The 27730-nt window shown below is 45.5% G+C and overlaps 2 protein-coding genes across 4 annotated transcripts in view; both read right to left on the bottom strand.

Annotated features, from left to right (window-relative positions):
* SLC5A1 (solute carrier family 5 member 1) overlaps nucleotides 1-27730 on the bottom strand; it is a 142848-nt gene that overhangs the window by 48192 nt on the left and 66926 nt on the right. Inside the window, exons 1-2 of one of the 3 annotated variants that reach the window (XM_515093.8) lie at nucleotides 18615-19308; nucleotides 12078-12149 (exon numbers count right to left, since the gene is read on the bottom strand). In XM_515093.8, coding sequence (XP_515093.3) covers nucleotides 12078-12149; nucleotides 18615-18749 — 207 coding nt within the window. In that variant the 5' untranslated portion in view covers nucleotides 18750-19308. Of the gene's footprint in view, nucleotides 1-2749; nucleotides 2957-12077; nucleotides 12150-18614; nucleotides 19309-27730 lie in introns of those variants that run through there. The other 2 variants (XM_063808216.1, XM_003317218.6) reach the window with 2 other exon arrangements.
* On the bottom strand, nucleotides 22082-24296 carry LOC129138576 (small ribosomal subunit protein eS17-like). Its single transcript, XM_054676159.2, has one exon. It carries the CDS (start codon nucleotides 22545-22547, stop codon nucleotides 22140-22142), a length of 408 nt encoding a protein of 135 aa, XP_054532134.1. The 5' UTR covers nucleotides 22548-24296; the 3' UTR covers nucleotides 22082-22139.

The following is a 27730-nucleotide window of genomic DNA, read 5'->3' as shown; positions in this document are numbered from 1 at the left end:
CTCTCTTCTGCAAGTTAGCCTTTCCAATATCTGAGGACAGGGATGGTTTCCCTGCTTCAGTTTTCCCCAGACTTCTTATGTGTCTGTTCCTCTTCTCGTGTGTCTGTTCCTCATCGACAGTGGACTTGATTCTCATCACCATTGTTGTTCTCTGCCGCCCTGAGCCCCATCTCTGTCCCCAAAGTGGACCTCAGACCTGAATAGACTATTCCAAACATGAGCCATCCAAAATGAAGCAAGCTGCCCCTCTTGACTTCCCGTAAGATTTTAACATCATCCACCTTCAAATCCTCTTTGAAACCTGTCACTCAGCCATGAGTTCTTGGCAGTACGGAGGACCTAGGCCAGTCCCTCTAATTGCCATCACTATTAAAGAATCTGCCTCTCTGTTATTTGGAACATTCAGCAAGAACAGATTTCCTCCCATTGCAATTTAGATTCCTGAAAAGACCAATTTGGTTTGCCTTAACAAGACAATGGCTCTATCACTTAAATTCTTTTTACTTTAGTCCCTCCAAGGTTTGGCACAAATTTAATGTTTCCCCCTTGTGCCTCCTCTAAAAGGAAAACTACCTAAACCAAAAACATCAGGCAAAATCATTTCTCCCTACTGACTTTTTTTTTTTAAGACAGAGTCTTGCTCTGTCACCCAGGCTAGAGTGCAGTGACATGATCTCAGCTCACTGCAACCTCCCCGTCCCAGGCTGAAGTGATTCTCCTGACTCAGTCTCCCAAGTAGCTGGGACTACAGCTGCATGCCAGCATGCCCAGCTAATTTTAGTAGAGACAGGGTTTGACCATATTGGCTAGGCTGGTCTTGAACTCCTGACCTCAGGTGATCTGCCCGCCTCAGCCTCCCAAAGTCCTGGGATTACAGGCATGAGCCACCGCAGCCAGCCGCTACTGACAATTAACGTTAGAAGTCAGAAGCTGGCAGGAATTGCATCTGTCTCTCGAACCAAAGACAGGTGTTACTCTATTTAATGACCCACCCAGACCTATTGAAATCAGAGTAATAAGCTCTTCGGGTGATTCTTATGCCCAACAAAGTTTGAGAAGCCTGCCCTAGAGTGTATTGAAAGCCACTGTTTCCTCCTTAAACTTGTTTTCATCACTCTTCGGAAGCAGGGATGCAGTCTGTAACTATACAATTAGAATGCTAAAATCTGGCCTGGTGGTGTGGTGTCTCAGGCCTGCAATACCAACACTTTGGGAGGTTGAGGTGAGAGGACCACTTGAGGCCAAGAGTTCAAGACCAGCCTGGGTAACATAGTGAGACCCCGTCTCTACAAAAAAATTAAAAACTAGCTGAGCATGGTGGCATGTACCTGTAGTCCTAGCTACTTGGAAGGCTGAGGTGGGAGGATCGCTTGAGCCCAGTAATTCAAGGTTGCAGTGAGTGTGATCATGCTGCTGCACTGCAATCGGGGGGACAGAATAAGACCGTGTCCCCCCCAAAAAATGCTAAGATCTGGAGGACAAAAAGTGAAAGAGGCTCTCTCCAAAATTCCCTGCTTAACTGCCAGAGTTGTAAAGATCTGTTACCCACTGGGCACAGTGGCTCACACCTGTAATCCCAGCACTTTGGGAGGATGAGCCAGACAGATGACCTAAGGTCAGGAGTTCAAGACCAGATATGGTCAACATGGTGAAACCCCATCTCTACTAAAAATACAAAAAAATTAGCCAGACGTAGTGGTAGGTGCCTGTAATCCCAGCTACTCGGGAGGCTGAGGCAGGAGAATCACTTGAGCCTGGGAGGCAGAGGTTGCAGTGAGCCGAGATCACGCTATTGGGCTCCAGCCTGGGCAACAAGAGCAAAGTTCCATCTCTCAAAAAAAAAAAAAAAAAATATATATATATATATATATATATATATATGTGTGTGTGTGTGTGTATATATATGTGTGTGTGTATATATATGTGTGTGTATATATATGTGTGTGTATATATGTGTGTGTATATATGTGTGTGTATATATGTGTGTGTATATATGTGTGTATATATATGTGTGTGTATATATGTGTGTGTGTGTGTATATATATATGTGTGTGTGTGTGTGTGTGTGTGTATATATATGTAACCATGGCACCTGTGCTGCCCAGTGGGCGGCATTTTCACTTCAACCACATGCCAACATATAGAACATGGAGTGAAAGAAACTTTGACTGATCTCACCAGGGAGGCCCTGGAACTGGAAGGCTTGGTAGAATCAAGACTTCCATGATACCATCAGGCCGCAGCAAAGTTATGAAAGCAAAGATATTTCGACTGGAAATCCACTGAAGCTACTCAAAATCTTGGTGGGAAATCATTCCGCAAACAATTTATCTCCTCAAGAGATGGGATTGTGAGAGTTCTCAGAGGTGATCTCAACCACCAGAGACAACAAAGGTTGTTGACCAGAGCACTTTTCAACCTCTCAGCTGTGGCGTGAAATTCAGAAGAGGAATTACAGGCACTCCAGGCTCTCTGCAATAAAGTCAGTCCCACCTTCTCCAATCTCAGCAGCCCTGCCATGCCCTGCCATGTCCCCTCCACTCTGGCAAAACCACACTGGCTCAATTTCCAAGATGTGCTCTGTGCTTTCCTGCCTCCTGCTTTTGTTTATGACATTTTCGTTTTTCCTGGAATGCCCTCTTCATCAAGCTCTGTCTATAAAAACACTTCCCTCATCTGCAGAATAAAGCCCAGTCCCACCTCTCCACTGACACCATCCAGAGCCGATCTCCATCCTCCAATCTCTTACCTCATGTGTTGTCTGTTCCCCTCTCCTGGTGCGTATCACATCCCCACTTTGATAACTGCTTCCACACAAGTCTGCTGCCCCAAATACCTTCTAGCCTTCAAAGAGCCCACTTTTGGGACAGAGTCTTTTTCTGTCGCCCAGGCAGGAGTGCAGTGGCATGATCTCGGCTCACTGTAACCTCTGCCTCTCAGTTGTGGCATGAAATTCAGAAGAGGAATTTCAGGCACTCCAGGCTCTCTGCAATCCAGTCCTGCTTCCACTTGACAGAGGACATTCTTTGCATATGGCAAGGACTCAGTAAAGATCTGCTGAGTGAGTAAGTGATATCAAATCTTTGAATGTTCCACTTGGGGAAACAACAGAAACCATAGCAACCAAATGTCTGAGAGCTGCATTTATTCCCACTGGGGCATGGAGTCAGGACTCTTCTCAGGGACATGCCAAGGACCACTCTCTCCTGAAGAAGAGGCAATAAACCTAGCCTGCCAGGCCTACCCAGGGCCCATGAGAACAGCAGGGTATACTGGAGACTATGAAGTGGCTCTGTGAAATATCAGTCTGGCAACCCACAAGCTCAGTGTTCATAAGAACAAGACCATAAGGGGAACTGACCTTATAGGTTAGTCCGTCAAATAGGATTTTTTTAATGTTAAATACTTGGTGTTGGCAAGTAAATAGGCTCTCCCACATATTTCTGGTAGAGATGTAAATTGATACCATTTTTCTGGAAAGTTGTCGGTTGGTACACGTTAAAATCATTTAAAAGTTCGTCTCCTTCCACTTATATGACCCTATTTTTAGGACTCGGTTTTAAGCAAATTATCAGAGATGCAGACAAAGACTTAGATACAAGGATTTCATCAGTATGTTCATTGCTATGTCATTTACAACAGAAGAATGTTGGAAACCACGTAAGGGCCCAACAATAGAAAAACAATTGGATAAATTCAAGTTCATATTTATGATCGAATTTTAAAAAAATTTTTGTAGAGACGGGATCTCGCTATATTGACTAGGCTGGTCTCAAACTCCTGACCTCAAGCTTTCCTCCCAAAAGCCAAGTTTGGCTTCCCAAAGTGCTAGGATTATAGGCATGAGCCACTGCACCCAGCCATATGATGGAATATTGTGCAGCCATTAAAATTATAGCTTTGAAGAATTCGCTATGACATGAGGAGATACAAACCTATATACCCTATGAGCCCCAAAATGTTTAAATATATGCATAGGTGTGTGTGTGTGTGTACCTGTGTATACATAAATATATCCAAATTTAACAATGATTATCTTGGGAAGACAAAACAATGAGTGCATTTAAAAAATACTTTTCCAGTTTTTTCACAAGGGGTTTGTATAATTTTATAATCAGAACACAATCCTTTAAAATCTTTAAGAATAAGGAACAACAATTCCAGAGCTATCTCAGATTCACTAGCAGAGCCTGAGGACTGAAAGCAAAGTAGGCATGTAAGTTATGTGTTTTTTGGGGGGATGTAGAAAAAGACGTGAAAATGTCACTGAGTGCTAGCTACAGTTATGTTTTGTGTGCCTGGAAATAGAAAATTGACATCTTAACCCAGCTCATGTGATGTTAGAGCTGGAATTACCTTGGAAATGATTACAGCTGACCTTGTTATTTTCCAATGAAAATAAAATTGTAGCCCAGAAGAAGAAAGTGATTCACGTTTACATATTAATTTTATCTTTACTTTCACACCCTAAGGACAGTAAGTCAGCATGTGCACACTCAGGATCACAAATCTGGGCATCAAGAATTGTCCTGGGGGCTGGGTGCAGTAGCTTATGCCTGTAATGCCAGCACCTTGGGAGGCCATGGCAGGAGGCTCACTTGAATCCAGGAGTTTGAGACCTGCCTGGGCAACATAGTGAGACCCCATCTCTACAAAAAAATAAAAAATTAACTGGGTGCAGTGGCACTGTCTATAGTCCCAGATACTCGGGAGGCTGAGGAAGGAGGATCCTTTGAGCCCAGGAGGTCTAGGCTTTGATGAGCTGTGATCACACCACTGCACTCCAGCTTGGGCAACAGAGTGAGATCATATCTCAAAAAACAATGAAAAGAATTGCCTAGGGCAATGGACAACTGGCTTCACAATCAGAGGCAGCCAGGGGATTTTTAAAAAGGATCCTGTATCAATAATCATACTTGAAAGTACAATTAAATGGCATGGACATCCTTTTCCTCCCCTCCTTCAAAGCACACTGTGAACCTTCCAACCTGGTTCTAATCTTGGTTCCGCCATAGCAAACTATGTGACCTTGAGGCAGTCACTTTACTGCTTTTAGCCTCAGTCTCTTCCACTGTAAACCAAGGATAATAATCTTTTTTGGCCTACCCTAAAGGGTGTTACTGGACTTTAATGATGTGACAAAATTTAAGAAAGTTTTGCTCCACAAAGACATGCTATTCTGAAGAAGTACTGATGCTTTTACACAGCCCATGTTTTTATAGATTACCCTGAATTTCCTGAAAGAAACAGAGTCGTCGTTTTCTCCTTGAGGAAACAAGGTCATCATAGCCCAAATGGAAAATGCAGTCAGCTAATTTCAGGAAACATTTTTCTTTGTTAACGAACCATCTAAGACCCAGAATGTCCAGAATTCTGGAGATGGCTTCCTGCTCCCTGCTTTTGTCCTTCTCTTTAAGGGATATCGGGAGATCCCAGGGCGTCTTCTCCATGCCTTCTCTAGGCTGTGCTGGACTCCTCCATTGGGATATCCTCCAATAGTGGTCCTTAAACTTTAACATAATCAGAATACAAGATATACAGTTAAGTCTGCCTATCTTGAATATGCAGATTCACAGATAATATATTCATTATACATTTGTAGCATAAGTATGTCCCGAATATTGCATGGGACATACTTATGCTAAAAAAAAAAAAAAAAAAAGACAGGAAAGTATGTATTGTTTGCCTGAAATTCAGATTTAACTGGGCATCCTGTATTTTTATTTGTGAAATCTGGCAACCCTAATCAGAATCACCTGGAGGACTTAAAACACAGACTGGTCAGGCATGGTAGCTCACACCTATCGTCCCAGCACTTTGGGAGGCCAAAGGGGGAAGACTGCTTGAGCTCGGGAGTTCGAGACCAGGCTGCGCAACATAGCGAGACCTCACCTCTACTAAAAATCAAAAATTAGCCAGGCGTGGTGGCACGCACCTGTAGTCCCAGGTACTCAGGAAGCTAAGGTGGGAGGATCGTTTGAGCCCAGCAGATCAAGGCTATAGTGAGTTATGATCACGTCACTGCACTCCCACAGAGCAAGACTGTGTCTCAAAAAACAAACAAACAACAACAACAAAAACACACGCAGATTACTGGGCCCCATTTGCTAGCGTTTGTGATTCAGTAGGTCTGGTTTGAGGCTAGAAATTTTGCATTTCTAACAAGAGTGCAGGTCTTGCTGATGCTGCTGGTCTGGGTACCACAGTTTGAGAGCCCCATCCTGGGAGAATAAGAAAGGGAGAGGAGAATGCTAACTTTTACAGCACCACCTTTGGGCCAAGGGTTGGACCATGTATTTCATTTGCTTTTTCTTATTTAATGCCCACTACAGTTCTTTGAGGTTTGTATTATTCTGATCTTCATTTACAGATGACAATAAGGATCAGAAGGTTGAAGTGACTTGCCCAAGGTCTTATAGCCAAAGGTGACTGAAGTCCCAGGGGCACAGGGAGAGGCTGTGGCACACACTGACTTTCTGGTTTTTCCCAGGACATTCCCTTCTGAATGTCCCTGAAGGGGCACAGTGGGGTGAGAACCTCCTACCCATCCCACTGTAAACTCAGGAATGGAATGTGCTCATCTGTGTCATGTTTTCATATTCCTTCTTCACCTTCTAGGAACTTGTCTTTAATCATGATTAGTGTCTCTCTTAGGAAGCTCTCTCTTTTCACAGAGGAAGTCTGAAAAGATTTAATCTTGGATCATTGCCATCTCAAGGATCACACTTCCTGGATTGGGACAGAAAATCAGATGGAGCTCCTATATTCAGAGTATTTTATTTCTGAGACTCTAGTAAATATTTAAGCACAGGCTTTGTTCCAGAGTCATCACAGTCTCTATTTACTCGGCCAACTCCTATTCCCATGGACAATGGTCCTCTTTCACTCATTACCTTCATGAACTTCTCTCCTTGCCCAAAGAAACAAAGGGGCAAGAAATCAGGAAACCACTGACATTTTCCCACCAGTCTTTGGCACAAAAGGCAGGTGAGGTCTTCCACTGGCGTTTAGAGGTTAAGGAGGCTGAAGACCAATCCATCCTCTCATCGAGATGAGCCCATCTTTGGAATCATCAGCAATTCAGGGTCACTCACTCAAAGCACCTGATCTAAATATACCATCTTGGCCGGGTGCAGTGGCTCACACCTGTAATCCCAGCACTTTGGGAGGCCAAGGTGGGCAGATCACATGAGGCCAGGAGTTCAAGACCAGCCCGGCCAACATGGTGAAACCCCATCTCTACTAAAAATACAAAAAAATTAGCCAGGCTTGGTAGCACAAGCCTGTAATCCTAGCTACTAGGGAGGCTGAGGCAGGAGAATTGCTTGAACCTGGAAGGTAGAGGTTACAGTGAGTCAAGATTGCACCACTGCACTCCAGACTGGGCAACAGAGTGAGACCCTGTCTCAAATAAATAAATAAATATATATACCATCTGTACCCCACACTGGCCCCCTTTCAGTTTTTCAAATATCCCAAGATTCTTCCTACATCAGGGCCTTTGGCCATTCTGTTCCTTCCACTTGGGTTACTCATCCCAGAATCTTCACATGGCTGTCTCCTTCTGATCATTCAAATCTCAACCTGAATGCTCAGTCCTCAGAAAGGCCCTCTTTGAGCCTATGTTGAATAAGGAAGACCCTTCTCCCTCCCACTGAACCTCACCCTTGACTCAAATACACTTTCTTCTGAGCACTTAACTATTATTGATAATTTTACATATATTTTGTAAGAATGTGAGGGACATAAACACACACATGCACATGGATATATCAGCACCTACATGGCATCTGGCACATAGTAGGTATCAACATGCAGTTGTGGAATGAGAGAATAATACTACATAAATAGATGAATGATTCAATTCACAGCTTAAGGAGGAGAAGCTGGAGATGAGAAACAATTACTATTTTATTTTTTTTTAGATGGAATCTTGCTCTGTTGCCCAAGCTGGAGTGCAATGGTGCGATCTCAGCTCACTGCAACCTCCATCTCCTGGGTTCAAGCAATTCTCCTACCTCAGCCTCCCAAGTAGCTGGGATTACAGGCACCTGCCACCACGCCCAGCTAATTTTGGTATTTTTAGTAGAGACGGGGTTTCATCATGTTGGCCAGGCTGGTCTCGAACTCCCAATCCAGGCGATCTGCCTGCCTCGGCCTGCCAAAGTGCTGGGATTACTGGTGTGAGCCACCGCACCCGGCTGAGAAACAATTATAATGATGATAATCATGATAGGCATCCCTTGGACAGCATTAACTATATAGTGTCCTAAGAGATTTACATGTATTAACTAATTTAATCCCAGATATATTTCTAATATGAATAATACAACAAATTCATTTTAACTGATAGTTTCACCACCTTTCTGCCTCTTCCGACTTCTACCAACCAGAAATACGGATTACAAAAAACGGTATTTTTTTTCTGTCTACAGAAGCACTAATCTGTTAGAAAATTCTGGGAAGGCAGCCAGTGAGAAAGGAGAAGCCGGATGCTTAGGTACTAACTAGATGGCAGGGACTTGGTTACACATCAATCAATTGATGCCTAGAAACACCAAGAATACATGGAGTGGTGAGTGGTTGTGTATTAATCAGAGAAGCTACTTAGAGGAGAGACTAAGCTATGAAGAATGGGAGGGAAGTGATTCCACCAAAAAAAGAGAAGGATGAAGGGGAGAGAAAGAGGAAAAGAGAAGAGAGAGGAAAGAGAAGGAAGAAAGGGAAGGAGGGAAAGAATGAGGAGAATAAAAAGGAGGAAGAGAAGGTGGAGGAATAGGAAAAGGAGAATGAGTAATAGGAAGAGAAGAAAAGGGAGGAAAAATAAGAAGGAGGAAGAAGAAAGAGCAAAGCAGACACTGCTGTGATAACCCAAAAGCTCCCACCCAAAATATACCAATGGGGAACTACCAAGTTTTGCAAAACCTCGACTCAGACCGAGAAAACAAATGGCCTGAGAGTGAGGAAACATAGCCACACCAAACTTTACCAAGGAGTCCAGTGTGGGCTGAAATTGGGAACTCTGATTAAGGCTTCCTTTTCCAGTTTTACTCCCATGAGCCTAAACAACAACAATTTTTCTCTATGCATGAAAACAGAAATTTGGAGCACTGCTGGAGGCAGGCTTTGACTTAGACCCAGCACCCTCCTAACCTCCTGAATTCTTACCACTGTCTATACTGTGTGGACCCTGCACCAGAGGCCAGAATATAGACTCAGGTCTCAGGTGACACCACTAAGGGGGACCAGCATGAGGGTCTGGGACATGTCCCTCTTCTCCCTCATTTCTCTTTAATTCAGCCCATATTTGTCAAGTGCCTTCTTGCAGTGCAAGGCCTTGGTGTTGTGAGGCCAAAAAAAAAAAAAAATTAAGAAAAGCGTAGGCCTAGCTCTCATCACAGGGCACTGGGATAAGTAAGAGCACATGCAGGTAAAAAGCAAGTAGAGCAGGGAGAGAGGGCCAAATGGACCTGGGCCAGAAGAGGCAGGAATTGTTTCCCCAGGCTTATGAAGAGTCAAGTACTTATCTTTCCTTCTCACTTCTTCCTGGAGTGCATCCCTGCCTCTCTCATGTCCAGTTGCCTGGTTCCCTCTCTTCCTCTCCAGTTCATGAGCTCCCCACCCATGTATTGGGACTACCACGCTTTTCTAAGACACCCTTTGGCCCCTCTGGTGACATCATAAGTGGCTGGACTTTGATCTGATCATTAGGTTTTAGAAACATAACGATAAAATCAGATATATTTTACGCAAGAGGACTTGAAAAGTTTGAGAACCTGTCCTCTTTCTTCAGGGAAAATTTTCATCAGGGTCTCTGGTCGGCCCCAAATGAAATAATTTCTTGGTTTTCAGACCAATCTTTAGGCCACACCAATTGGCCTCATAAATTTCCATCTCAAAAGACAAGGAGAAAGAGACCTGAATGACCAGAAGATCAGAGGAAGTCTTAGCTCTGTCATTATCTTGTGTAAACGTGGGCAACCCATGGGGTTAATCATCATCTTCACTCTACTTACCTCACTAGATCATTGAGGATTCAATCAGATAAGTGATATGACAGTCCTTCAATAGGTTTCAGTTGCAAAGAAGAACAAGAGCTAAACCTGAGGGTTTAATGTGTGCCGGGCTCTGTTCTGAGACTGTGTGTGTGTGTCCTCAAAACAACAAATCTGGCCCTCCACCTATTTTTGCAAATAAAGTCAGCCACATCCATTCATTCATCCATTTTCCTTGGATGTTTTTGTGTTACAACAGCAGAGTGGAGTAGTTGTGACAGAGATTGCATAGCAGCAAAGCCAAAAATATTTACTATCTGGCCCTTTACAGAAAAAGTTTGTCAACTATTCTGTTGTTGTTTTGTTGTTGTTGGGTTTGGGATTTTTGTTGTTGTTGTTTTTGGTTTTTGGGGGGTTTGTTGTTGTTGTTGTTGTTGTTGTTTGAAACAGGGTCTCACTCTGTCCCCTAGGCTGGAAGGCAGTAATGCAATCATGGCTCACTGAAGCCTTCACCTTCCCAGATCAAGCGATCCTCCCACCTCAGCCTTCCAAGTAGCTAGGACTACAGGTGCACACCACCACACCCAGCTAGTTCTTAATTTTTCTGTAGAGATAAGATCTTGCTATGTTGCCCAGGCTGGTCTTGAACTCCTGAGCTCAAGCAATTCTCTCACTTCTGCCTCCCAAAATGCCTGGATTGCAGGTGTGAGTCACTGTGCCTAGCTGAAACTTAGAATTTTAGTCCTGGAAGAGCCTTTGAGATTTCTTATCTGACCAGCTCCACATTATAGAGGAGACTCTCAGAGACTCAGAGATTAATGAATTGCCCAATGTCACAAAGCTGGAACAAGCCAAATCCTGTGGCTCCTTGTGCAGTTCCCACTCCCTGCCCTTTGGAATACTTCTTTCTGAATCTAAGGGAGCTGATCCCATGGAGCTGGCTCTGCCAGTAGTCCTGGTAGGTGTGATCAAACTCTCTTCCAAAACAAGAGTCTCTCACTGGGCTGTGTACCTGGGGCCTCACTTCTCTGTAATTTCTGCTGCCAATATCCAAAGAGTGGGGAATTCCCCTTCGAAGCTCAGCCCCTGAGCTTCACAGCTTTCCTACCATCACATCTCCGCACAGACAGCTGTGAGTGAAACGTGGCAAACCCTGGTGCCACATAAAAAGGGAATCCTGGGCCACCAACCAGCCCACAGTTATGTAAGGTACAGTTTCATGGTTTCGTGTTACTCAGATGAGTTGCCTTGGCTTGCTTCAAGCATGACTCAGGCTTCCAGGGACCTCCCAGCCCAGATCCCTATGTAAGCTGACTCTTCTTGTAATTTCAATCCTGGAGTCCTTGCTCCTTCCCTCTGATTGTCCCTTGCTTCTATCCTCAAGCCAACACACAAACTGTTTTTCTCTCTGGGCCTCATTCAGTTTTCAGGAACAGAGTCTGTTTCCAGAGTTTCTGAATCTTCACCTGTTTCAGGTCATAACCACTCCTTTCAAAGCCCCCTAAACCCCAGGAATGCCCAAAACCAGTCTCTCCTCTATCCAATATGTTTTCAGACTTTATGAGCTCTGATTTTCTCCTACTTTTCTTGTGGGTGACAACCCAAACCCTCTCTGTCTCAGGTATATCAACCCAGGTCAATACAAGTGGTTCCTTCTTCCAGAAACTTCTCTGCTGCCCACTCTTCCTATGGCACAGAGCGACTGGGATAAAGGCAGATGGAGGGGCAAAGGGCAAGTGAGATGTCAGCAGTGGAGAGCCTCTGACCCCTGTGATATGTTCCTTGGGCCAGCGCATTTGAGAACTGATATTCTGGTTATGGATTTATGGACCAATGACAGGCTTTGAACCAACTTTGTGTTTTATTGAAGGACTCTAAGGGTGATTTATTTAAAGGCTATTCCCTTACTACAAGAGATTAAGGGTGTCCAGGAGACCCGATGAGCATGAGACTCACTGTCAAGAATCTGGTTGGGATCCTTGAATCCTAGAATCACCACCACCCAAAGCCAAGAAGAAAATGAGTTCCTAAAGGGAGTATCAGTTAAGCAGTTATGCAAATAGCATTTCAGAGAAAACTTACCGGCCACCACACCATACTTCGGCCTGCCAGGAAGAAGCCTCCAACAGTTCCACGATTGGTGGAAAACATAGCCTGAGGAGGAAAGGGTCAAAAATGTAATCGAAAACTAGAAGAGTGGCCTTGCCAGCCAAAAGGACATACCTCCCCATTCGTGCACCTTCCTCTACACACTCCACTTTCTGAAACACTTTCACATTCCTTCTTCCCCTGCAGCCTCAAAAGACTTAGATGAAGGAGGCAGGAACCTACATTTGACAGACAAGGAAACTGAGGCTTAGAAGATACATACAGCTTACTCTAGGGCTAGTGTGAAATTAGCTTCCAGTATCACTTCCAGCAAGTCACTCCACCTGGATCTGCTTGCTTGTCTGTTAAATGGCAGGAATGGAACTTTTTATGCCTTTCTTACAAGCATATTGAGGTTCCTAATGAATGCTATATTTATTTTAGCCTCTGAGTAGCTGGGATTACAGCCACATGGTGGCATGTGCCTATAATCCCAGCTACTCAGGAGGCTGAGGTGGGAGAATCATTTGAGCCCAGGAATTCAAGACCAGCCTGGGCAACATAGCAACACCCATCTCAAAAAAAAAAAAAAGAAAAAGAAATACCATACTTTTAAAAAGTACCATATGGGATGTGAGTTATATCTTTGTTACCAGAAAAGTGAAAAAATGCTCTAAGAATGCAAGGCATTTGTACTAAATATTAAATAAAAGACCAGACAAATTCAAGTCTTTCCTCTCTGAGGGTGTAGGTAGCAGGTTGCTGGAATCATCATATATATATATATATATATATATATATATATATATAATGATTATATATGATTAATGATTAAATATATATATAATGATTAAATATATATATTTATTTATTTATTTATTTTAGACAAAGTCTCAGTCACCCAGGCTGGAGTGCAGTGGCATGATCTTGGCTCACTGCAACCTCTCTCTGCCTCCTGGGTTCAAGCAATTCTCGTGCCTCAGCCTCCTGAGTAGCTGGGACTACAAGGCATGTGCTACTACGCCCAGCTAATTTTTGTATTTTTAGTAGAGACGGGTTTCACCATATTGGCCAGGCTGGTCGCGAACTCCTGACCTCAAGTGATCTGCCTGCCTTGGCCTCCCAAAGTGCTGGGAATACAGGAGTGAGCCACTGCACCCAGCCAATATATCATGACTATTGTGTTAGTATAGAGGAAGGTGAGGACTCTGTCAGACCAGGGAGCCAGGAAAGGCTTACAGAGAGAGCAGTATTTCAGCAAATCTTGATTGAAGAAAGAGTGGAATTTTATTAGAGAAGAGGGAGGAATGTGGTAAGATTCCAGAAACAGCAGATCTAGAGGTGGAACCTCACCCAGCGTGGAGAAGGAGAGAATGGCGAACAGTGTTATCTGATGAGCCTGGCTGAGGCATTTGAATGGAGAGAGTGGTGAGAAGTGGAGCAGAACACCCACTCACAAATGCCAGGCTAAAAAGTGCAGGCTTTATTGCATAGGCAGTAGGGAGCCACTGAGGGTTCATGAGGAGAAAAATGACACGAATCTTCAATATACGATGACCAGCTCCTCCCACAGATCCCTTGGGATGTTGCCTCTAAGCCTTTGGATTATTTCCGGTCCAGCTCAGGCCCAGGGCCAGTCCTCCAGCAGAAAATGGGGTCAGTGCCTCTGTTCCTGGCCCCTGGCCATCTTCCCTCTTCTGTGTTATTGGCTTCTCTCAGCGGACACTTGCTAATAATGTTAGTAGCTGATAGTGACTTAACCCTGTCAGAGGTGGCACCTTTTTTTTTTTTTTTTTACATGGAGTCTCATTCTGTTGCCCAGGCTGGAGTGCAGTAGTGCAGTCTCAGCTCACTGCAACCTCTGCCTCCTGGGTTCAAGCAATTCTCATGCCTCAGCCTCCCGAGTAGATGGGAGTACAGGCACACACCACCACGCCTGGCTAATTTTTGTAGAGACAGGGTTTTGCCATGTTGTCCAGGCTGATCTTGAACTCCTGATCTCAGGTGATCTGCCTGCCTCGGCTTCCGAAAGTGCTGGGATTACAGGCATGAGCCACCACGCCCGGCCGATGTCTGCATTTTCATAGGTGACCACTGAGGCTAAAAAGCATCACTATTCCAAATCACTATTCCAAAGGCATTAACTCCTGATGGTGACATCTCAGGCACTTAGACACTTGTAATTTATTCATCAAACATGCCTGAGACACATAACATTTTGCTAGGTGCTCAGTCTGCAACGATGTATTGAACTTAGTCCTTTAGGAAGCAGGGCCATTATTGTGTCCCATCAGTCAACATAGATTTCTTGAGCACCCCCGTGTGCTGGGCAGTACCCGGGAGAGCATGGCTTGGGTCTTTCTGGACTCCTGGCAGGGCTCTTCCTCCCAAAGGAGATACTGTGAAGTCCTCTGTAGCAGTTTTTTTGGGAATAGCAAGAGACCTAAGAATCAGAAAAGGTAGCTAAGGGCCAAAACAGAAAAAATTCCCAAGGACCTGGTCTGTAGCAACTGACCAAGGAAAAGCCATTCTGAAGGTCACTGTGAAGTTGAAGATTGATATCCCCAGTTGGTCTCAGAAATGAAGAGCTTAGAGGAAGAATGTGAGGGCAGAGACTAGAGTGGGGAGCTGAAATAATTCAGGAAAGATGATGGGGAGGAACAAAAGGTGAAGAGAGGTGTGTATGCACCAAGTCTTTTCTTCTCTGGAATTTTCATCCCCTCATCTATGCAAGCCCAGATCCTACCTATTCATCCTTCAAGGCCCCTCAAAATCCACTTCCCCCATGAAACCCTACCTGACACTCCCCCATGGAAACGTCCTCCTTCCCTACAGCCTCCTCACTTCTCCAAATGAAAGTCTGTGAACACCCAGATGACTTCACTTATGCCTTGTTCACAGCCATTACAATTTTTTTTTTACTTTGTGTTACCATATTACAAATTTTTAATTTCACATAATGCTTTGGGCATAATGCTTTGTGCACAGAAAATCATTGTTCTGTGAGCACAAGAGGCTCAAAGGAAAACTTTAAAGTTCCAGACACCACTTTGTAAACCCCAGTGTTACATTCACCTGTCCACTCTACAACTGCAAGAGAATGAACTCACAACTCCAAGCTGCTGGGGTAAAAGAAGGACAATTACTGACCCACCATGTTTTGGTTTGGGGTTTACTTGGGTTCTATCTCCACGGAATACAAATATCATTGAGCAGAAAGGAAGAACTTTAGGCCTCTGTCCAGATGAGGAACAACTTAAGAAACTGAGGATGCTGGGCCTGGAGAAGAGAAGCCTCAAGTGTGGCCTGTTGTCTTCTGAAATGTAAAGTGGGACAGACATGATGCTTGGTGTGGCCCACATAGGACACAACCAGACAAAATGAGAGAAGTTCCAGGACATCGGGTCTGAGCCCAGAGCCAAAAGGAATATCCTCTCTGTCAGAGCTGTCCAGAGATGGAAATAAAGCCACTTGGGAGAGTTTCTACTGGAAGTGTTCAGGTGAAGGCTGTTGACAACTAGTCAAGGTGATTTTGTCAAATGATCTAAAGAAAAGCATCAACTTAAAAAGAAAAAAAAGAGCAAAGGAATTCAGCACCATCAGGACACTGTCACAACAATGCAATGATAGTAAGGACCATGGAGGGAGTATTCCCAGAAAGGCAAGTGTCTTGGGGGGTGGGAAAGGTAGAATAGTGGAAAGAGCATTGGCTTTGGCATCATAAGACCTTGATTCTTGTCCCAGCTCTGGGACTGATTCATCTGAATGACTTCTGGTCACCCTCTCCGATCCTCATCTGTAAAACAGAAAGGTTGGGCTCCCTCAAGGGCCATTCCAATTCAATCATTCAATGATGCTGTCAGTTCAAATGACTGCATAAGACAGGGGTCAGTAAATTTTTTTTCTTTAAAGAAAAAGGGCCTGATGGTAAATACTGAGGCTTTGTGGAATATACAGGGTCTCTACTGCAAATTCTTCATATTTTGTTTTGTTATTTCTTTTTCACAACCCTTGAGAAGTGTAAAAACCATTCTTGGCTTATGGACCATACAAAAACAGGCTGTGAGACAGATTTGGCCCATGGGCCATAGTTTAACAACCCCTGGCTTGAGGGGATTTCAGGATAGCTTGATGAACTCTTCCAGGAAGAATAAGGTCAGAGATCCAGCTTCAAAGGATATAAAATTCCCTAAGAAACAAACTGATAGGTGGTGAAAGAAAAATGGAAATTAACTCTGAAGAAGTAAGAAGCCAAATTCTAAAATATGATTGGAGGAGGCAGAATTGTAAAAGAACAAAACAGAATGAAATAATGTTGGAAGAGATAGAGAAGGTGACAGAGGGACATTGACTGTGTGGGTCTTTTCTAAGTTGAAGAAACACAATGGGCCTGGACCATTCTGCCTGTGCAGCCCAGAGATCATGAAGGAGTCAGAATGGCCACCCCTGAATCAAGCCACTCTTGCCACTTTAATAGCAGACAGAGGAGGATAAACTGGAAGAAATCCAATGCATTAAATGACCAGGGTCCAGAGGCACTGTCTAATGGGGGAAGATTAAACATAGACAAATACTAAACGGGCTATTAAGTAGCATTTAGCAGGACAAGTGATACTGATTCACAGATACTTGAAACATGTAAACACCATTTAAAAAGTATAAACACCTACTAGACTGGCAGGGCTAAAATGAGATTGGTTAAGAGAACCGATATTATCAGAGATTGTCTGGGAAACAGGCAGTACTGTATAGCCAGCAGATGACGGGCTCACACCTTGGCTCCAGCACTTATAAGCTGGGGTGGGGTGGAAGGAGGAAGTCAGTCACAGTGGCAGAGTGCCTGGTACCATAAAAAATCAGGAGTCAAGAGATCTGAGTTCCAGGAACAATTTCATCTATTGTAACCTTAGACAAATCACAACCACATGAGGCTTCAATTTCCTCTTCTGTAAAACGGGGATTAGCATTCTGGCCTTCCCTGTCTTGTGGCTTTTGTAAAAATATACTACCCACCTGACCACTGCTGCCCATTTTACTTACAAGGATAAACATTGTTCAGAGCCCAGATCATACCATGGAAGGTAAATGACAATAGTAGTTTTTTTTAATCCTAGAGTCCATAAACAGCTTTCAGATTCACCTCTGCGTATCCTCACCACAACCATGGGGGAGTCATTAGAATAGATAAGAGTGTACCTATTTTAAAGTTGAGTAAACTGGAGGCTGAGGGAAGTTACCAAATGTTGCATGATTTGAACCATGTGAAAGCCAGTAGTGAACTTGAGTATCCTGGCTCCTAGTTGGTCAGTTTCCACTATGTCTGGGAAGCTGAGAGTATTGAGGAAAAGTCAGCCATACTGACCCCATGTGACACTTGGGAGGCATTCTGCCACATCTAGTTTCTACAATTCCTTTGGAGAAAAAAAAAAAAACCACTTCCTTTTGTCCCTGAAAAAGCTCTGTGTCCACAGAAGTGTTCATGCCTACCTTCCTCTCCTCTAAGTCAAAAGAGTTCAACACAATCACCAGCTGCTACAGCAGCCTCCCTGGGCTTATCACCTCCACCTCCATAACAATCACGAGAATGGCTGGAACATCTGCAAACTTTTTATATATTTTTTGTAATTTTTTTTATTTTTGTAGAGACAGAGTCTCACTATGTTGCCCAGGCTGATCTCGAACTCCTGGACTCAAGCAATCCTCCCACCTTGGCCTCTCAAAATGCTAGGATTACAGGAGTGAACCACCACAGTCGGTCCTGCACACTTTTAAAACATCTCCTCCTCTAGTTGTTGGGCGTGCCACAGTCTGTCATAAGTGAAATGCCCATGTTCCAGGCGGCTGAGAACAAGTTTCTCTGGTTTGCTGTGTCCCCAGAGTCCCAAAAGGAGACACACATTTCCCTCTCTCCAGTGCCAGGTCACCCCCAGGTCTTCCTCCTCCTCCTTTTCCACCCATCTTTCTCATCTCTAACTTGATCCAGCCCCTGGGATCCTCATGCACAAGGCCTCTGGGTCAGCCTCTCCCAGGAGTGGGGCATGGGTCAGCATCCCTCTGTCTGCCACCTCAGCATCCCCATCTCTGGGGCTGGCAGAGGCTGTGGCTTTCCCACTCCACACCATTTCTTTCCCATCTGAAACTGGATGACTAAAAGGTAGGACAGTAGTCACCTGCTAGAGGCTCATCTCCCAAGCCCCAGAGCCCTCCCTGTAGCTCTAAGCAGCCGCTTTCCTGCCCCTTATACTTTCCAGCAGTCTCTTCAAACCCCCACCTTCCTTCTCTGCTCACAGGCTCAGGTATCCTCCTTGGTCCTTCCTGGCAGGCTGCCCTGGGCACCCTTCTCACTTCTGCTCATCCTTGCTTGCCCTCCTCCCTTCATGCTGTGCCTCTGAGTGCTTCTAAAGTGCTTCCAAGTCATTTCCTCTCCCCTCCACCGACACTTAAGCCTACTGCCCCTTGCAGCTCAGCGAGGCCGTTGCTCCTCCTCTGTGCGCACCCCTCCCCACCCGCATCCCAGAACCCGCTGCATACCCACAGTCCGACGGCCATCACTACCACGAAGTAGATAACGATGATGGAGATATCGGCTGCATTGCGAATGAGCTCGTGGGTCTCAACAGGCCGGGTGACCGCGGTGGTCGTGGGGCTCCAGGTGCTACTGTCCATGGTGGCAGCGTTGCGTCCTTCCCTCTCGCCAGGGCCGCTAGCTCCTTATACGGCCTCCTGGTTAATGATCAGCACCGGGGGAGGGGACCTGGGACTTTGAGGGAGCAGGGCAGTAGCGCGGGGCCCCTGCGATGCCTTGCGGCTGCACCGTCGGGAAGCAGCTCCGGGCGTGGAGCCCAGGAAGGAGCACCCAGCTGAGCTGTTGGCTGGGGCGGCGGCCCGGCAGGTAAGAGCTGTCCTGCGAATGGGGAGGGGCCAGCCAGGGGGTGGTGCCCGCCTGGCACAAAGGCCCACTGTACTCCCACAGCAGGCACCAGCAGCGCCACCGCACCTGCCCTTGCCAGAGCTGGAGTGGCTCCATTGAGGGAACAGGCCACCTGGGGCTAGGGGCCTAGAGGCTTCAGATCACCTGCCACCCATCCTTGGACTAGTCCCATGCCTTCTAAGGACTTGGCTTGTCCGCTTGTAAAATGGGTGCAGCACTCTTCTGAAGAATCAGTCAAGTCTTGTTCTCCCTGGAGAACATTCTTGAGAGGACAGAGAGTTGCTGGGTGTCACTGGAAAAAAAACAGCACAATCCTAATCTCTTGGCCACAAGGACAGCCACCCACCCACCCACATTCCTGACTCCCCCTCCGCAGCCTGCAGCCCCCAGGTCCACTGTTACCCCCACTGTAAAGAGGAAGAAACTGAGACTGGGGGAAGGGATCTCACCAGGAGCTATTTCCTTGCCCTGTCCCTCTCCCAGTATTGATGCAGGGCCCTCCAGAGGCAGCAGAAGGGAAGATACTAGAGAACCCTTTCCAAGGAGTTCATCAAACCCTGACCTTCCTGGGGACTCAGCTCACCCATCTGGAAACACATGTCTAAACAGCAAGCCAGGGCTCAGAACAGAGATGACCAAGAGAGGAGGCATGACTTGCCCAAGGTCATACAGGAAACCAGCAGCAGAGCTGGCCCTGCAGCCCATGCCAGGGTTCAGAGGGAGGGTTGTGGGGTATTCTCAGGGGCTGGCTCTAGAGGCCACAGAGCAGCCAAAAGTGGCTGTTCCCAAAGAGGGGGGCCTTGCTCTGATGGGGAGGTGCAGGGAGGCAGAGGACCACAGAAACCCTGCCAGGACTCTGGTCTGCCTCAGGCCCTCCCTGCCCACTGCTAGACAACCACCCACTGCCTAAATGTGAGCATCCTGTTCCTTTGCACTCAATGCTTCAGAGGTCTGCCTCCCCTCCTTCCGTATCAGCAACTGTTCTTCCCACTGAAGCTGCAGACAAAGAATCATTATTTGGACAGCATCCCCACAGGTCTTCCCCATTTCCCCCACACATCCCCCAGGACTGCAAACTATATAAGGCTATGTCCTGGGGCCAGTATAATGCCTGCCCAAAGGAAGCAGGAATTCTTGCGAGGAACCTGAAAGCAGGGGCTGTCTGCTGTGGATGCCTCCCAAGACTTAGAGCTCAGCTGTCAGCTGCAGCTTGGAGCAACTCGCCTTTTGCCTGTGTTCATTCATTCCTGCGTTCAGCCAAGTTTTTTCACCTGAATGTATCCCAGGAAGAGTCCCTGCCCTTAGGAAGCTTCTGTTCTAGTCTGGAAGTGAACCCACGCACAGGAAAAGTCCAGCCCTGAACCCAGGTGCAGGTGCAGGCAGCCAGGCCATGCCAAGTTCCAAAAGTACAAGGCATAGAAAGTGAAGCGAGCAGGAGAGAGAACTGGAAGTACTAAAGGACTTCAAAGGAGGGACAGAGCCATTCTTTGATCTTTTAGGAGAGCCAAACATAAATGGGAAAAGAAAGGAAAGGATGGTGCCCAGGTAGAGGTCAGAAAATGCATCCATTCATTCATTCATTTATTCTTACAACAAAAGAGCAGCTTCTATGTGCCAGATCATATGTACCGACCCTGGAATACAGCTATGAAAAGACACAGAGCTCTTGCCCTCACAGAACTTCCTGACCAATGACAGAGATAGATCAGCATCGAAGATGAGACAACTACCTGTGAAATTACCATTGTGACACATGCTTTGAAGGAGAAATACTAATACCCCAAATGCCTACCAAGGAATTCAACCTGGGGATAAGGTGAGGTTAGAGTAAGTTCTGTGAAAGCTCTGGTTTGAGCAGGGACCTGAAAGAAAAGGAGGAATAGGCCAAGTAAGCTGGGAGTGAGGGACATTCCAGGAGATGACAAGCATGAGGAGTAAGGAAGGGGTTACAATATTTAGGGAGGGACTAGCTGGGGCTACAAATAAACATATATAAAAAGCATGTCACCTGTAAGAAACTCCCTACCACAGTCATTCCCCAGGCTGCCTGAGGCCCTTTTGCCATCTCTCTTCCGCATTGGTCTCTTCTAAAGGGACACTTCAAACCCGATTTCCCCTGAATGGATGCTTCTAGGAGAACACAGTGTGATGCCCACCTGCTCCCATGCAGCTGGCCTGAGCTGCTGGGTCACTGCTCACTGGTAGGATCCTGTTGGACTCTCTCTTGCCCTCATTGGTGCCAATCAAAACCAGGATCTGGTCACTAAAGGGGCCCTTGTTAGCAGAACACCCGAGAAAGAAACAAGCCAGCCAGACACTCAGGCCACAGGAAAGATGAGGCTGATAAGGAAAGACAGAGCTGAGAGCAGGAAGCAGCCCCCTCCCTATCCAAGTATACATAGGTTTACAATCAGTGGTCAGACAAGGGTTCCACATTTAAAAAGAGATGCCCACAGAGCCACAGCCATACCTGACTGTCAGAAAAAGAACAAATATGCAAATGACTCTGAGGTCACTAGTGTCTACAGATGGCAGGGAGAACCCAGCATTATGCAGGGTAAGGACTCATCACTATGTGGGAACTGTCCTGGCTCCTCTTCCTCCTTCCACACTCATCTGTCCAGGACCCTTGGGGGTTCCACCTCTCCTACCAGCCTGGGAGCTTCTCCCCAGGAGACCCAATGGTACAATGTCCACCTCTCACTGGCTAAACTGTGCTTCTTGGCAAAGGACCCCACAGTGGAATGGCCAGCTCCTGAACTCTTGCCACACAAAGAAATCAACAGCCTAGGTGCAGAGGCTGTGAGTTTTGGGAAGTAAGGGGCTGAAGAGAGAACCTACTTGGCTAGTTTGATTCTCAGCTCAGCTACCAACAAGCAGTAGACCATTGACAGCTCACTTGGCATTTGCAACCCTCTCTTTGAACATCTGTAATACAGCATTGACAGCAATGACTCTCTCAAATGATGGGTGTGAAGGGGCCTCATTGACAATGAGACACCAGCAAAGATGAGGGATGAAGAGAGCTGCTATAATTTTTTCTTCTTTCCCTTTTTTTTTTTTTTTTTTTTTTTTTTGCTGTTGTGCCAGATTTATTGAAAATAATACAGCACTGCAGAAAAAATTCAAACAGGTCCCCGAGGCATTTTGAAGTTCATCCCAACTGTAGGCTGAGTGACCTGCAGGTTGGACAGACTGCCGAAGTCCAAAAGCTTCAGCATTTCCTTAGTGTCAGGATCTACTTCAATTATCTCCTGATCCAAGGCTGAGACCTCAGGAACATAATTGTCTCTCCTTTCTCTCTCCTCCTCCTGCAGCTTGATGGAGATACCTCTTACTGGGCCTCTCTGAATCCATTTCATCAGATGCGTGACATAGCCTGCTATCTTGTTGCGGAGCTTCTTGCTGGGGATAATGGCGATCTCCTTGCACACGCGCTTGTTCGTGTGGAAGTCGTTGCCCAGGCGTGTGTAGTACTTTTCTATGATGACCCGGGATGCCTTCTTCACGGTTTTGGTGCGAACGCGGCACATGTTGGTGGGTCCTTGGTAAAAGAGCTCTTTCCCTTTTTCTCATTGGGAGTTCAGTTGTGGAAAGCCCAGAGAAGCAGGCTATCGATTAGCATACAGTCACGTGTCACTTAACAACAGGATATGTTCTGAGAAATGCGTCATAGGAAGTTTCACCCTTGTGGGAACATCACAGAGTGTCTTTACACAAACTAGATGGGATAGCCTACACACCTAGGCTGTATGGTCTAGCCTGTTGCTCCTGGGCTACAAACCTGTACAGCAGGTTACTGTAGTGAATACTGTAGGCAACTGTAACACAATGGTAATGATTTGTGTATGTAAACCCAGAAAAGTTACAGTAAAAATACAGTATAAAAGAAAATAAATGGAGCCAGGAGCAGTGGCTCATGCCTGCAATCCCAACAGTTTGGGAGGCCAAGGTGGGAGGATTGTTAGAGCCCAGGAGTTTAAGACTAGCCTGGGCAACATGGTGAAACCCCGTCTCTGAGAAAGAAAAAGAAAGAGAGAGAGAGAAAGAAAGAAAGAAAGGAAAGAAAGAAAGAGAAAGAGAAAGAAAGAAAAAGAAAAGGAGGGAAGGAAAGAAGGAAGGAAGGAAGGAAAACTAGCTAGGCATGATGATGTGAAGGGAGGGAGGGAGGGAGCCTGGGAGGTCGTGGCTGCCATGAGCCATGATCACACCACTGCACTTCAGCCTGGGCAACAGAGCAAGACCCTGTAACAAAAAAAAAAAAAAAGATAAAAATGGTACACTTGTATAGGGCACTGACCATGAATGGAGCTTGTAGGACTGGAAGCTACTCTGGGTGAGTCAGTAAGCGAATGGTGAGTGAATGTGGTCTAAGACATTACTGTGCACTACTGTAGACTTTAAAAATACTGGACACCTAGGTTCACTAAATTTATTTTTAAAATACTTTTCCTTCTTGAATAATAAACTTAATTTGCTATAACTTTTTAACTGTACAAATCTTTTGTTTTACTTTTTGATTCTTCTGTAATAAGTTAGCTTAAAACACAAACACATTGTACCGCTGTACAAAAATATTTTCTTTCTTTATATCCTTATTCTATAAGATTTTTTCTATTAAATTTTTTTTTACATTTGCAACTTTTTCTTAAAAATGAAGACACAAACACACACATTACCCTTGGTCTACACAAGGTCAATTATCAATTCAATTATCTCCTGATCCACATCTTGCCCCACTGAAAGGTCTTCAGGGGCAATAACACACAAGGAGCTGTCATCTCCTGCGGTAACAATGCCTTCTTCTGCAATACCTTCTGAAAGACCTACCTGAGGCTGTTTTACAGTTAACTGTTTTTTAATAAGTGGAGTATACTATAAAACAATGAAAAAGCATAGTAAATACATAAACCAGTAACATAGTCATTGGTTATCATTATCAAGTGTTATATACTATAGATAATTGTATATGTTATACTTTTTTAAAGTACAAATGCACTTTTTTATTTTTTATTTCCATGGTTTTTTGAAGAATAGGTGGTATTTGGTTACATGAGTATGTTTTTTATTGGTGATTTGTGAGATTTTGGTACACCCATCACCCGAGCTGTATACACTGAACCCAATTTGTAGTATTTTATTGCTCACCCCTCTCCCCGTCTTTCCCCTGTGTCCCCAAAGTCCATTGTATCTTTCTTATGCCTTTGCATTCTCATAGCTTAGCTCCCACTTATGAGTGAGAACATACAATGTTTGGTTTTCCATTCCTGAGTTACTTCACTTAGAATAATAGTCTCCAATTCCATCCAGGTTGCTGTGAATGCCATTAATTTCTTCCTTTTTATGGCTGAGTAGTATTCCATCATATATATATATATACCACAATTTCTTTATACACTCGTTGGTTGATGGGCATTTGGGCTGGTTCCACATTTTTCTAATACTTTTATACGTCTGGCAGTACAATAGGTTTGTTTACACCACCATCATCACTGCAAACATGTGAGAAATGTGCCATGCTGCCATACTACAACAGCTACAATGTCAGGAATTTTTCAGCTCCATTATAATCTTATGAGATCACTGTTGCATGTATGGTCCATCATTGACAGAAACGTTGTTAGGTAGTACACAGCTATATTTGTTTCGTGTGGCTGCTGTAACATATTACCATCAACTCAGCGGCATAAGACAATAGAAATTTATTCTCTTATAGTTCTGGAAGGCAAAAGTATGAAATCAGTTTCACTGGGCTGAAAGCAAGGTGTTAGCAGAACCACACTACTGAGGTTCTGGGGGACAATCCTTCCTTGCCAGCTTCTAGTGGCTGCCAGCATGCCTTGGCTTGTACCATATCACTCCGATCTTTGCCTCTGTGGGGGCTGGTGGGTAAACATAACATAAAGGTTACCATAATAACCATTTTTAAGTGTACTGTTCAGTAGCATTAAGTACACTCACAATGTTGAGCAACCACCACCATCATCCATCTGCAAAACTTCCCCAACTGAAACTCTGTACTGTTAAACGCTTACTTCCCATTCCCCCTCCTCCCAGCCCCTGGAAACCACTGTTCTACTTTCTGCCTCTCTGAATTTGACCATTCCAGGTACCTCATATGAGTGGAGTCACAATTTGCCTCTTATCTTCACATCACCATCTTCTCTGTGTCTCCCTCCCTCTGCCTCTCCTTTATAAAGCCAGTTTTGATGGCATTTAGGGCCCATCTAGATAATCCAGGATGATCTCTCCTCATCTCAAGATTCTTAGTTTAGGCCGGGCATGGTGGCTTACACCTGTAATCCCAGCATTTTGGGAGGCCAAGGTGGGCGGATCACCTGAGGTCGGGAGTTTGAGACTAGCCTGGCCAGCATGGCGAAACCCCATCTCTACTAAAAATACAAAAGTTAGCCGGGCATGGTGGCAGGTGCCTGGAATCCAGGTACTCTGGAAGCTGAGGCAGGAGAATCACTTGAACCCGGGAGGTGGAGGTTGCAGTCAGCCGAGATCGTGCCATTGCACTCCAGCCTGGGCAACAGAATGAGACTCCATGTGACAAAAAAAAAAAAGAAAAAAAAGATTCTCAGTTTAACCATATTTGCAAAGATTCTTTTTCAAAATACAGTAGCATTTACAGGTACCAGGGATTAGGACTTGATATCCTTGAGTGGCCATTATTCAGACTATTACAATCAGACATCTGAATGGGGAAGGATTTGCTGGAGAAAGCAGAATTGGAGATGCTCTGAAGTGGGGGAAGGAGCTCCTGGAGGGCGTGAATCCAGGCCCAGGGGTAACAGCTGAAAAGTTACCAGGTAAAGAAAGGGGCCAGAAAATGAAACTGTTGAGCTGGCCTCAGGCTACCCTGGGGAACTGATGTCTAGGCATGGGGGCAGTGAAGAGGGAAGATGGAAAGGTGAAAGAGACGAAGCGCTCCTGACCCTTCCTCTAAAGCTGAAGTCAATAAGAGGTTGACCTCTGGTGGATCTGAGCCCCAGCTCAACCCCTGACATGCTGAGTGACCTTAGGCAAATCCTTTATGTCCTCTGAGTATCACCTCTACAGTGGAGATCAAATTTGATATAATAGAGGCTGGCTTAGTGCCTGCCATGCATGTCAGCTTTGGATTGGAACCAGAACCCAGGTTACTGGAACTGCCTCATCCTCTAGACCTCAAATCCCAGACTGGCTTCAGAGAGGAGCCATGGGGTAAGAAGCTGCAAGACACCCACCCAGCCTACCTTCCCCAGAGCCCTTCACAGGGAACTGCCTCAACACTGTCCTCAATCTGGGGCAACAGGAAGAATGTGTTGGGTGGAAGTCGGAGGCCTGGGTTCAAGAGCCGGTTCCTCTGGCCTTAGGCAAGTCATTTCCCTCTCTGAAACTGTCTCCACACCTGTCAAATTTGGCAGAATTTGACCAGCAGGTCTCTTAAGAAGGATCTTTGTGCCAATTCTGACTCTAACCAGGCTCCTGAAGCTCTCTGGGCCTCCATCTATTGTCTGTTTCACTGGGGACAATAAGCCCTGGATAGTTGCATGTCAACCTTACTTCATCCTAAGTTTCATCCCCTGCTATATCTGCCAGGCCCAGGGATGACATTTTCTATTACTCACCACCATTTCTAAAAGCACAAAGTGGGAACACAACCGTTGCTGTTAGAGCAGCAAGCTTCTTCCTGGACACTCGTCACCCAGTAGACTCAGCAGGGGCCTCACAGTTGGGCACACTTGGCTGCAATTCTGGCTCACCCTCTCATTATCTAGGTAACCTCACAATACATTGTCTAACTTCTGAGGACCTCATTTGCAAAATGGAGATGATAACATCTAAGATAAATGAGAGAGCATATGGAAAATGTTTCAGCACACTGACAAGCACATATTTAATGCTCAATAAAATGATTCACTTTTATCTTTCTTATTATTGACACCTTATCTAGACTCAAAGATGGAGTCTTGAGCTGGGGCCCTGACCTCACAGAGCAGGAGACAGACACGAAAAAGAATATATGAACTATGTCTTGTGACAAGGGGTACAGCTTCAATCTTCACAATGACCCTATTGCTATCCCCATTTTACCGACAAGAGCACTGAGACTCAAAAGGGTTAAGTTACTTGACCGAAATCCCTCGGCTGGTAAAAGGCCAAGCTGGCGCTCAACTCCCTGTACCAAAGCCTGTACCACTAGTGCAGAGAGGAGGAAGAGGAGGGAATACAGCAAGGAGAAGTGAAGCCTTAGTCCCAATTCTGAGGCTACTCCAAAGCCAGCATCCCTCTAGTCCTTCTCCCACTTCACCTCCAGTTTCACACTTGGACCCAGCTGTACGAAAGTGAGAGGCATTTCAATGAGTCATTAATTATAACAAATGCAGGCAAAAGTCAGCAGTGTAATGTAGGCATCATCGTCTGCCAAACACCTTGGTTTCCTGAAAACTCAGAGCCCAGGATGAGAGCAGGTGGAGTGGGAAGGTTAGATGTCACTCAGCACCTGCAGAAGTCGTCTCTCTGTGAGCCATGTCTCAGTGTGACTGTTACCCCACAGACCTCAGCTCCCTCTGCAATGTAAGATGAGGCAGAGAAGCAGCTCCCGAGAGGAGGTGGCCCACAGGCCTGCAGGCACTGCTGAGGACCTCACCACGGCACTCACCTGTGAGCCTCATCCCCCACACTGCCAGCTGACCACCCTTCAGTCAACCTGCCAGTGAGGCTGGGA

Source organism: Pan troglodytes, chromosome 23, assembly GCF_028858775.2.
Source record: "Pan troglodytes isolate AG18354 chromosome 23, NHGRI_mPanTro3-v2.0_pri, whole genome shotgun sequence".
NCBI lineage: Eukaryota > Metazoa > Chordata > Mammalia > Primates > Hominidae > Pan > Pan troglodytes.
The sequence above is the reverse complement of the archived record's forward strand: the minus strand, read 5'-3'. Positions and strand labels throughout refer to the sequence as shown.

Coding starts and splice junctions, on each gene's coding strand:
- LOC129138576 (XM_054676159.2), bottom strand. CDS start 22,547: ATGTGCCGCGTTCGCACCAAAACCGTGAAGAAGGCATCCCGGGTCATC.